Genomic DNA, 12,656 nt, shown 5'->3' on the forward strand with positions numbered 1-12,656 from the left:
TTTAAATGAAAAAAAAAAACAATCAGAATTTTATCGTTTGCTCGACGACGTTTCCCAAACGACTTAAGTGCATAACATATTTATACCTTCACAACACAAATAATCAAAATCACAACGAACTGAAGAGTAGGTTACAACTGCTGCGGAAGAAATCCTTAGAGAAAAAAACAAAAAAATAAAATTTAAGTTGTTACCATGAACGACGATCAAAAACAAATTACAGAACGGTTTTTCAAAAAACATATTAAAAATAAAAATTGTATAAATCGTGAACTGTCCTGGGATTTTTATAAACCAAACATTGTCAGTAATAAAAATTTACGTATGCAATAAATTTAAAAAAATATGCTGATCCGAAGAAGATATTTTATTTACAAATTTAGAAAAGGTTCATTTTTAGTTTACTAATGTTTATATATTTTTCGGAACAGTTTATGTCCATTTTAAAGTATTTTATTTTGCTTTTGAGTTATAATTGCATATAGAGATGACAATTTAAAAACCTAAAACAGCTTTGTTTTAGGTTTTTAAATTGTGTGATGATTTCTATCAGGAGAAGTGAAAGCATAAAAGTATATTAACTAGACATTGAACATTGACCATTAAAATTTCAAGTAGCAAAGGGATTCGAGTGATGCTCATTTAAAGCTTTTGAAAAATGTTTTTGAGGAATACTAGAAAATCTAGATTTTATAATATTCTTCTCGGTTTGATGTAAATGAATGCAAACTTTTGAAAGATTTAATTTTCATTTCATTAATTTTTTTTATTTATTTCAACATTCAAAAAAAGTGTTTCTGTTTTCTAGCAAACCAAGAACTTGAAGCGTTTTTCAAAAGCTTTAAAATAAGGTATTTCTCTGCTCCTTATTTAAGATTTCAATTGAGAATCTTGCTGTATCCAAGGGGTTGCAGATTGGGCTTAATTAATATACATTTTTTGTTCTCACTTTGAATAGAAATTGTATTACTCGAGCCTCACTCGATTCTGGATCTCGGATGTGAATTTCGTTCTGTCCAAGGGATTGCAAAGAAGGGATAAGAGAAATGCAAAATTAAATATATAGTCTTTATTTACCATATTTTATACGCAATGATCAAATGAATTAAAATAAAATAGATTGCATTAATAAAATAAAAAATAAACCTTTTTCGTAGCAAAAATTTGGAAACAAAAATAGTTTTCATGTAACATTCGTTATCATTGACAAACTAAAAAACATTTCTAAATTTGTAAATAACACATCTTCAGACCCGTTATTTTTTATTAAATTTATTGCATATGTAAACTTTTATTACTGGCCATGTTTTGTTTGTAAAAATCCCAGGATGACTCTCGATTAATCTCATTACCTCCTGCTTTTTTGGAGGAATTTTATTTTTAATGTGTTTTTTGAAAAAACACTCCGTAATTTTTTTTTAGTCGTTTGTCCATGGTACCAGCTTACGTTTCCGTTTTTTTTCTCTAGGAATGTCTGCTACACCAAAGGCAGGAACCTGATCCTGATTTTTCAATTGATTCGGGTTTTGATTTTCTAACACATTTTCGTAAATATCTTCTAAATAATTGTCATCACTTTCGTCTATGATCTCATCATTTAATTCTATTTCACTCAGAGGTTTCCCTTTGTTCTTTTCAAATAACGCACTGTTTTGTGAAAGTAATAATAACTTGCTCACTTTAGCGGTTTGGTAAACGTCGTCTGGCAAACGATAAAATTCTGAATGGGTTTTTTCATTATGACCCATAAATGAAGCAAGCTGCTCCAATTCATTTTTGTCCATTTTAAAAATCTGAGTGATAGTTGCCAACTGCTTTCTTAACCTACTGGAAGTCAACAATGATGCTGCTGCCTTGTTTCCACCAAGCGCCAGTAATGAATGTTTTCTCATGACCGTATATCCTCCAATTGGATTTAATGTTCCCGGTAAACCAAAAAGATACTGATTATTTTCAAGATAAAATTTTTTTCTCAGAGAGCGTAGAATACATCGCGATTTTGTCAAAAAGTACAGGACCCCTCTTCCCCTTTTTCCTCTAATGACTATGCGTTTGAGTGATTTAAATAAAATTTTCTCGGAATTTGTCAGCACTTTTTCAAATTCGGACGATGGGACTGAATCGTGGTTTTCTAAAAAGGCTAACAGGGTCATCCTTTGGAGTTCCCCTACCCGCCTTTTGTTAAAAATCATGACACTGCAAAATATCCCTTCCAGTAAATCTCGATAAGCTTTTTCATTGTGATCATTTTCTGCCAAGACAAGTTTGGCTTGTGAAATAAGATTTTTAAGATATTGGTCCAGTTTCTGAAACAAAGAAAACTACATAAAACAATGATGAAATTTTGATTACATATCTAACTATCTCTATTACAAAATCACTTTTTTTTATTGATAATCTAAACTTTCATTTAAGTCATTAAAGATTATTTCATAGCATGTATTTGGTGAGATATTGTTTTCATAGCGATACCTCTACTTTTTTTTTAATTTTATTTTTACATAAATATAAAAACTGTAAAACAAATAAACTTAATATAACCGAAACACAATTTTGTCCATCTTCAGGAAAAGATTAAAACTAAATCTTTTATTGGAGATGTCAACTTGAGTGCTAAAACGCGCATCTATGAGGTAAAATTATGTTTTGGTTTGTGATAAAACTTGTATTATAAAACAAATTTTTTCGACGATTATGCAAGAAGCTACTTTTTTCCCAATATTTACACAAGTTTCAAAAATTAAATTAACCTTGATATCTTCCGCCACAGGTATTGATGTTGGTTTGTTAAATTTTTTGTAAGCCAAATTCTGTCCTGCTTCGCTCGAAACCTCAATTGCCCAGTCATTATCAATAAGTTTTATTAATTCCGTGAAATTTTCTATATAATTTTTACGAGGATTTTCCTTTTGAATTTCAATAGAACACGCTGAAGTGCCAAAGAAGGGGACTTAAAACTTCGATTTTCAACGTCATACTCTGCTATGTTTCTTGTAGCTAAAACCAGTATTTTAAACATTTTAGGTAAGAGAATCTCAGCTAAACCAAGTGTTTTATTATTTTTGAGTGTTCTGACGCTGATGAGTAAACGAGCTAATCGTCTCATGTTTTTCTTTGTGACTTTTTATATAGCGCCTACCAACTTCACAAATAAGTTGATCTTTCTTAGCAACCAACGAAGTTTCATCTGCTCGTAACATGTTTATAAGACCGCTAATTTTTAAAGGATCATTCGGTCCAAAATTCCCAACCATTACTGTTTGACCTTCAATCTGTGCTTGAAAGCGTTGACTCGGATCGGGATTAAAGAAACATTTTTTTGCGTGGCGACGAAGGCTATTCTTGGCATAATAGCCTTGACAAAATTTGCAAACAATATAGTCTTCAACTAGCTTTTTTTTGTTTGCCATTACAGGTACAATATTTGATGTAGAAAAGTCACCTTCCCTACGAAGTTTGTCAATCAACTTAATCCGTTTCTTAGATTTCTTCTATAACGACAAAATTTCCTGTACTTGGAATTCGTCCCAGTGATTACGCTCCATGTGCCTTAAGAAATTTCCGACATCTTGATTACAATATAGGCATTGATGTTTTCTCCTAACACGTCGAGTTTTTCCAGGTGTTTTAACTTCGGAATCCAGATTGTCATTTTGTCTGAGACTGACACAGTAATTGTGGTCAACGCCATTATTTTCTTCGGGAGGTAAACCTGGTTGTATTGTTTGCATCGTAGTATATGTACTGTCGGGCAATTCTTGACGCAGTTCAATAGGGCTATCCAAAAAAAATCACTTTCTCTGTATCCACATTCCCACGAACTTTCTGCTTCGGATTCTTCTGGTAATTTATATTCCGAATCGGAAATTATTTGGCTATTATCCGAGCTTGAAGGAGTCATATCTACAAAACAATAATTTAACAATGTAAAGAGGTTACGTAGTTTTCATTTTTCACGGATAGTTCCATACATTATAACAAAAACTTTAAAAAAATTGTCTGTGATTTAAGCCAGATACCAAAAATGCTCTTTTTCGAGAAAATGTCATTCATTTAATTCATTTTCTTACAATTCATTTTTTTTACAAGAGTAAAGTAATCTTATTTAAAAGTTTTTAGCAAAATGATGTTTCAAAATTGGATCTAATTGTTTTCATTAAGTTTGGATGATAATATTTTTTTGCTTGTTTGGTTAAAAATATCTCATTTAGAACTTATAATCTGAGTAGCACTTTGCTAAAAACTTTAGAATAAGTTTGCTTTACTCTTGTAAAAAATTGTTAACGGTTTGGACACTCTACATGCAAAATAATATTTTTTGTTCAATCAAAAATTTTGATAAAAAATGTCCTTTTCTTCAAAGACGAAAGTTTTTATCCGTTTAAAATCTTGTTTACCACATCTGGACAAGGACATGAACATGCCGAAAAAAATTCAATATTGTTTATATTCGTAGTTCAGTTTCAATTTCCTGAAAATTTGAAAACTTACTTAACTTAAATAAGAAAAACGAGCACAGTAGATGTATAGTGCCGATATAAGCAACAGAAACCGTACATAACCTCAATTTCCTAACCCCCCCGCAGCGGGGGCCCCCCGCGCGTGGCGTCCTAGTGTCCCCCCTGTCTACCAGAGTGCGCTCCGCCCCCCACCCAGCTTGTGTAGCGTCCTGTTTTGCCCCGGTTCCGCCCGTCGCTGCTAGATGTCGCGCGCTTGTGTAGCGTCCTGTTTTGCCCCGGTTCCGCCCGTCGCTGCTAGATGTCGCGCGCTCCGACCGTCGTAGGCCCCCCCGGTAGAGGGCGGTGACGGTGCGGCGCGGTGACGCGGTGGATCGGGAGGATAATTAAATAAACTTGAATTTTAATACATTTTATTTTATTTTATTTATAAAATTGGTCTGGCGAGGAGTTTCTTCTTCTTTTTATGTCGATTCAGTCGACCATCCCATTGTTCCTGTTCCTTGCGTTGTTCTTCTTCCCGTTCCCGGAGGAAATCTAAATACGAAGTGCACTCCTCGCCGTCCCACTCCGTCGACCACCCACCCGGGTACTCCTGCTGCTCCTTTGTTTCTTTTGATCCACCGGGTTGCTCCTGCTGCTGGTGATGTTCCCTTGTCGTTTCATGTCGTACCGGGAATTCTAACCCCCGGTACTCTTTGTGTGATTTGAATATGTGACGCCCTAAGCGATGCGCCAACATAATATGCGACTTGTCATACGGACAAACCGCGATTTTTTCTAGAACAAAACAAAGTATGATATGTAGCGTTTCCTATAAAACACACATTTTTTTTTTAAACAAAACTTCCAAAAAGGGGGGTTATCAAATAATTTTAAAAATTGTTTTTTAAGTTATACGCGCATACCAAAATTCACGTTTCAATTCACTGTCATTTAAATGTAAGTGTATTATTGTCAAAAGGGCAAACTGCAATTTTTTAGTACAAAAAATAAACAAAAATATGTATATATTTCGCGTTTTCCCCATAAAACGCACATTTTTGAAACAAAACTTTCAGTAATTTTAAAAATTGTTTATTTTTTAAAAGCCAAAATTCCCTATTCACTGTCATTTAAAAGATATTAAAAACGCTCAATTTAATTCGATTATTATTGTCAAAAAGGCAAACTGCAATTTTTTAGTACAAAAAATAAAACATTTTTGAAACAAATTTAAAAATTGTTTATTTTTTAAAAGCCAAAATTCCCTTTTCCATTCACTGTCATTTAAAAGCTATTAAAAACACTCAATTTAAATCGGTTATTATGCAACGTAAAAAAGATGAGTATCATATTTTAAAACAGGTAGAAACTAACCAAAAAAGTGATAACCCAAACTGAAACCCACAAGAAAAGACGCGCACTGTATAAAGGTAATTAAAATATAAAACTTACCAGTTGTAGGGTCGTAGGGAAATGGACATCGCACTTCTCTATTCATTGCACTGAATATAGTCTATAATACACATGCAACGTATTTATACACATGCACTCCCTTCCATGGTTGAATTAAAAGTCGAAAGGTCTTCTACCCACAAGCACCAACGCCGATTTGAATAGACGCGATGTTGTCGCCAGACAACCGTGCAGGTAGGAGTCTCAGGGTCAACACGCTTTCACACGGGAACGCAACCGTTTCGGACGTTGGACGAACGTATGTTGCCGCAAAAGATCAAGGCCAACTTGCTTTCATTTTTTACAATCTCCGTATGGGATGTGGAATTTCAAAACGCGCCGAGTCTAAATGTCAAGTTGTTTTGCTTGTTGAGAATAATAATTAATTGCCCCCTTTATATTTGCTCCGTGGGATTAACGTAATGGGAAAAATTTGTTGCAACGCATGTGGAGGTGTCTTCGTTTGTTAACTTTTAGAAAGTATTCTCGCACCGTATAAATACATCTCATTTTTCTCTGTTTTGTCAGTAGTTGTTTTTGGTATTATTCGTGCAACGTGGAAGCTAACTTAGTGGTTTGGTGTTCGTACAAAAAATCAGTAAGTACCTTTTTTATTGTCTTATTTTAATTCTTTAACATTTGTTATTATTTTATAAAGTTCCTAAAGATCATCTTAGTACTCTCAACCCGTAACCGCAAATAGAATAGCAGCAATCTTAAGCGTAAGTTTTTTTTATTTTTTTAATTTTGAGATAAAATAATTAATAATAATTTATAGATGGACTTAAGTCAACTGAATCAAACCTGTCTTGCAGAAGGTGATTTTGAGCAGCCGATTGTCAAACTGCATGAATTGCCGATAGGCGTTCCGTTTAAAATTACTAGAGCCAAAATTGTTAATACAAAATTTGGCAATTCCGTGTTGCTGCAATTAGAAAATTCCGTAGTATTTCTTCCTACTCGCGTGACAGAAGCTTTCCGTCCGAGACTAGAACACTTTGCGTCGGGGCAGTACAAACTGGTCTACGAGGGATCCAAAGATATTGGAAAGCCCAACTCTTTAAAGAAATTCAAAATAATTCAAAATTAATCAACATATTATACAGGGTAAGTCTTATTTACTGTTATATATTTAATAAACCACGATGCGCGTAAAGCAGATCATTCATAGAGCGCAAATCTTAATTTTAACCTTACAAAAATTAAAAAAGCATATTTCCGACAAGTTCACTCTTAGAGATAGTGATGTGTGGCTTAGGAGACTAAGTAAAAATATTGAATCTTGCAACCAAATCGTTTCTAACGAAAAGGATTTATCTATTGGGTTAAAAAGAAAATTACAAACTACAATTCAACATCTGAAAGCTATTAGAAAAATTATTCTTAATTATCAACATAAGCATTTTGGATTGGGATTACAAAGTAGTAGCCGCGAGACAAACACAAATGAAATGGTTGTATGGGAATCGGTAGCGTCGTGTTTCCAGGGAAGAGTTCAGACCGGTGTCATAATTAATTTACTTCATAAAGATTTAATTCAATTTTTAAACGATTCTCGTCCAATATTTCAACAAAAAATTAGTCAAATTTTAAAGAAATTTTTATTGCTGAAAGTAAATACCACATTTTGCGGTGAATTTATTAAGGCAAAAAATGATGTCCAAGGCGAAGTTGATGTTAAATATCTGAGTACCGGAAATGCTGTAGTTGATTTAGGAACAGAATTGAATGATTGGTTTGTTGAAAATGTGCAAGATAAAATTTTAAATCAAATGTCAGAGTTTCAGGAACGTGATTCCGGGTGGGCTTTAAATAATATTATTTATTTAGAGATTAACATTAATAAATTTGAAATGGGTAACGGGTCATCCTTCGTTGAGTTGCCTAAAGAAATTGCGAATAAAAGGGCTTGTATTAACATTAGAAATGACGATCAAGCGTGTTTTTATTGGTCAGTTGTATGCGGACTCTTTCCAGCACGTTTTCGTCAGTATTTACCCTCTTCATATCCATACTACAAAAGTGTTTTGAAAACTGAAAATTTACAAACACCTATGGAAATGAATAAAATAAGCAAATTTGAAAAAGACAATGATATTTCCATCAATGTTTATATCTTAGAGCTTAATAAAAATGAAAAAACTAGTTTTTATTCCGTGTTACCTGCACGATTAACAAAAGAAAAACGCGAAAAACATTCAAATTTGTTGTTAATACAAAATAAATATTATCCAAAAGTTAATGATTTTGATCCTGATCCGCAAGATAATGATTATGAAGAAATAAAATATCACTATTGTTACATTAAAAATTTGTCTCGATTAGTTTCCTCACAGCTCAGTAAATATAATCACAAGAAATACATTTGCGATAGGTGTTTGAATTATTTCAATAACGAAACTCGTCTACATGACCACGAAACAATATGTTCCAGTTTCAATGAGTATAAAGTGTCTTTTCCCAAATATGATTACGTTGAATTTCGAAACCATATATATAAACAAAGGACTCCGTTTGTAATTTACGCCGATTTTGAGAGTCAATTGAGAAAAGTAAATTTGAAAATTTCAGATAAAACCTCGAAATACCAAAAGCACGAAGCTTACAGTGCTGCATATTACTTTAAATGTTCTTATGATGATTCAATATCATTTTTCAAAAGTTATCGTGGTCTAGATTGTATTGATTGGTTCGTGGAGGAAATATCTAATTTATCAAAATTTGTTCGTTCAAAATTTAAGGATATTATACCAATGGATAGTGAAATTAGTCTAGATCAAAGGTCGAGTCATTGTCATATTTGTGAAAAACCTTTTTTAAAAGAAGATGTTATTGTTCGTGACCATGATCATTTTACTGGTAAATTTAGAGGTTTTGCCCATCAGGCTTGTAATTTAAATTTTAAAAAAATATTTGTAGTGCCCGTAGTATTCCAGAACCTTTCTGGATACGATAGCCACTTCCTGCTTCCGGTTTTAGCAAAAAAAAGCTATGTATCCATAGTTCCGGTTAATAAGGAAAAATACATCTCTTTTACATATTTCGAACCTGATTATAACATAAAATTTAGATTTATAGATTCGTTTAGATTTTTGGGAGCATCTCTGGATAATTTAGTTTCCAGTATGGATAAAAATGAACTATATATTTTAAGAAAAGAATTTTCCGATCTCGACGAATCAAAATTAAATTTACTGTCGCAAAAAGGTATTTTTTGTTACGATTACATCGACCATATAGACAAATTAAATGAAACAACTTTACCCCCGATTGAAGAATTCTATAATAAATTAAGTGAAAGCAATATTAGTGAAGAAAAATATTCCCACGCACAAAGTGTTTGGCAGTCGTTTGAAATAAAAAATTTAGGCGAGTATTCAGATTTGTATTTAAAAACCGACGTTATTCTTCTGGCAGATATATTCGAAAATTTTCGAAAAACTTGTATGGCAACACACGTTTTGGATCCGGCGTGGTATTTCAGTATGCCCGGGTATACATGGGATTGCATGCTTAGATTCACAAAATGTCGTTTAGAACTTTTGCGCGACATTGACCAAATTATGTTTATCGAGCGGGCTATACGAGGTGGAATTTCGGTGTGTGTTGGTAGATATGCGGAGGCCAACAATAAATATATGCCCAACTACGATTCATCCAGGGATGATTCCTATATCATGTACTTTGACGTCAATAACCTCTATGGCAAGGCCATGTGCGAGCCTCTTCCTTACGGAGGATTCGACTGGATGTCTCATCAAGAGATTGATTCATTTAATGTCATGAACATTCCAGATGAATCTTCCCAAGGATATATCCTAGAGGTAGACCTGGAATACCCGCAGAAATTACATGACACACATAGAGATTTTCCATTTTGTGCCGAACATCGAGTGCCCCCCAATTCAAAGTTACCAAAACTAATGACTACTTTGTATAATAAAGAAAAATACGTCATACACTATCGCAATTTAAAACAGGCTCTCAAAAACGGTCTCGTACTAAAGAAAATTCACAAAATATTAAAATTTAACCAATCTCGTTGGTTGAAATGTTATATCGATCATAATAATAAATTAAGAACCCAAGCAAAGACAAAATTTGGTATAAATTTATACAAATTGTTTAATAATGCCGCTTACGGTAAAACAATGGAAAACATTCGCAAGCATCGTATTGTTAAATTTGTTAAAGCGTGGGATGGTCGCTACGGTGCGAAAAATTTAATTTCTAGTCCTAGATTTCACAGTAGAACCATACTTGATAACAATTTGTTGCTTATAGAATTAAAAAAATCGGAACTTTGCTTTAATAAGCCACTTTATATTGGAATGTCCATATTGGATTTGTCGAAAACGACCATGTACGAGTTTCATTATAATTACATGCTTCCAAATTTGGGTCCCGAAAAATGTAAAATTCAATACATGGATACGGACAGTTTCATTTATAATATCAAATGTTATGACGCATATGAAAGCGTTATTAAGGCCGATTTAACAAAATTTGACACGTCTGATTATCCTAATGACAATCCCTATAATATACCGCAAATCAACAAAAAGGTTTTGGGGTTGATGAAGGATGAGACTAATGGCACCATCATTAGTCATTATGCTGGGTTAAGGTCGAAAATGTATACTTTCAAAATTTTAACGGGTTCGGTAGTTAAAAAGTCAAAGGGTATTCAGTACAATATTGTAAAAAATAAAATTTCATTTGATGACTACGTAGAATGCTTAACAAATTTTAGGGAAAAGTACGCCACTCAACGAACCATTCGTTCATACACTCACAATGTATTTAGCATCGAACAAACAAAAGTTGCCTTGAGTCCTTTAGACGATAAACGTTATCTTTTGCCGAATTCATATGAAACGCTTCCGTGGGGACATTATAAAGTGCCGTAATTATTTTTTAATATATTTTTGTTACAGATTATGGTCAAACAACTTACATTAGAAAGCCTTTGTATTATAACAATTTGCGAAAATATTAGGTGTAGTGCTGATTTTTTGCTTGAGTCACCTTTGCCTTGGAAACTAACGATACTAATATTTAAATATTATTCGAAATATAGATGGAGGTACCTTAAACAACTAGCGCTCCAGTCTGATGGCAATTCTTTATTAAATTTAGAATTCATTCTGTTGAATAAGAGATTTGGATCGTCTTACAGAAATAGCATTTTGGCAACTCCAACCATTGATTTTGACGGAGAATCCGCTTACTGTTTATGGGTCAGTTATTACAGGATAAAATATTCGGAAATTTTAGTTTGTAAATCTTGTCACTTTATATTTCAAGTAGTTAAAAAATTTAAAAAGAAAAATTTTAGACTTTTATTGGATCACTATCATTTACAGCTGGATATAAATAATTTGAATGATGTATATCACGATAAACAATTTTGGTGTCAAAGCTGCTTTGAAGAAGTTTTGTTCACTGTAGAAACTGAAGATGAATGTAATTTAATGCTTCACGATGAGAGAAAATATGGAAAAAAGTTACGCTTTTCTGATAGCACATTGAACTATTAATACTGTGGTTTTATTATAACATATGTAACTGTAGATAAGGCTTTTATGTATTGATTGTATGCCATTGTATTGCAACAAGAATAAACATGTATATATTTAGACGCTATTTTCTTTTTTACCACCACCACAACACCGCATAATAATTACACAGAAGTTTGTAATTGTATAATTTATTTATTATATACATTATTACTATTTTACAATTTCATTAAATGCTAAATTATTAAATTGTTCTAGTTTTCTTTTGCACTCTTGAGCTTGCATCCGCGCCACTTGCAAGGTCTGTATTAAAAAGCGCAATTTGTGTTTCAATTTCGTTGATATTGCACTCTAATCCCGACAACTGAGACGCCAAGTTTCTTTTTAAATTGAATGCCTCACAAATGACACTTTTTTCTCTACCGTCCGTGAACACTTCGAGCCAATCAGCGGATGACGTTGGAGCTGCAAACGCTTCACTTGTGGTAGTTTTCTTCTTCTTCTTGCGGGATACGACCGACGCACTTTGTTTTCGTTTGGTCGCAGATTTTTTGGTTTGTTGCTCTACAGGAACGAAGCTGGACGGGAGCACTTCTGATGAAGGAAATTGCAACTCGAAATTTTCCAATAAATTATACAATTCGTTGGATGTCACAATTTTCTCTTGAGCCATCATATACACGTATTTATGTCAGAACTTCTAAATCGAGACTAAATTTATTTCAAAACGTCTACGTTGTCTACCCACGAATCGTGCGACTTATCCAATCCCAACCAGCGCACGAGAACCATATTGCCTCGTCTGCGCAACACCTTTTCGACGAGATATAAGTCCGGGTTAACTGTCTTCTGCAATTCTTCTTCATAAAATCCGCCCATTATGGGTTTACCCTGCATATCTTGAAGCAAATACGTTACGGGGTTAGTAACCCGTACTTTAACAATTTTAAACAATTCCGTGGTCCAATTCGGTGTATAACCTTTGTTGAAAACGTGCTTGACTTTGCTGATTCTAACGATGTCGCCGACTTTAAGTTTACGAGGACCGAATATTTTTATGCTACTATACGCGGTTTTCAAAATTCTCTTTTCGTTGCTCTTACTCACATCGATGGGTTTCGTACCCGTCGTTCTATGTTTTGTGTTATTGTATTCATCAACGATAGAGGCGAGCACATCGATCCATTTGTACGTCCCGCGTAAAGAAAAATGTCGAAACAATTTCTCTTTGAGGGTACGTATC

The 12,656-nt window shown here is 33.5% G+C and overlaps 2 protein-coding genes across 2 annotated transcripts; one reads left to right on the plus strand and one right to left on the minus strand.

The window, feature by feature from the left end:
* Positions 1–4,639: 4,639 nt before the first annotated feature.
* Positions 4,640–7,698, minus strand: LOC132708121 (uncharacterized). The gene is made up of 2 exons (XM_060680250.1): positions 5,895–7,698; positions 4,640–5,237 (listed from the first exon to the last, which is right to left on the minus strand). The coding sequence occupies exons 1-2, from the start codon at positions 5,938–5,940 to the stop codon at positions 4,885–4,887; spliced, it is 399 nt and encodes a 132-aa protein (XP_060536233.1). The 5' UTR covers positions 5,941–7,698; the 3' UTR covers positions 4,640–4,884.
* A 1,246-nt stretch (positions 7,699–8,944) lies between these two features.
* LOC132708120 (uncharacterized) lies at positions 8,945–11,549 on the plus strand. Its single transcript, XM_060680249.1, has 2 exons — positions 8,945–11,174; positions 11,233–11,549. Exon 1 carries the CDS (start codon positions 9,020–9,022, stop codon positions 10,802–10,804), a length of 1,785 nt encoding a protein of 594 aa, XP_060536232.1. The 5' UTR covers positions 8,945–9,019; the 3' UTR covers positions 10,805–11,174; positions 11,233–11,549.
* The last annotated feature ends 1,107 nt before the right edge of the window (positions 11,550–12,656 follow it).

Source organism: Cylas formicarius, unplaced genomic scaffold, assembly GCF_029955315.1.
Source record: "Cylas formicarius isolate icCylForm1 unplaced genomic scaffold, icCylForm1.1 PGA_scaffold_10__41_contigs__length_53128322, whole genome shotgun sequence".
Classification (NCBI taxonomy): Eukaryota; Metazoa; Arthropoda; class Insecta; order Coleoptera; family Brentidae; genus Cylas; species Cylas formicarius.

What these genes read in the sequence shown, in the direction of transcription:
- LOC132708121 (XM_060680250.1), bottom strand. Translation starts at nt 5,940, where the DNA reads ATGAATAGAGAAGTGCGATGTCCATTTCCCTACGACCCTACAACTG. An exon ending in TCCCTACGACCCTACAACTG is followed by an intron (nt 5,238 to 5,894) that starts GTAAGTTTTATA and finishes GTTTTGTTCTAG; the next exon opens with AAAAAATCGCGGTTTGTCCG.
- LOC132708120 (XM_060680249.1), top strand. Translation starts at nt 9,020, where the DNA reads ATGGATAAAAATGAACTATATATTTTAAGAAAAGAATTTTCCGATCTC.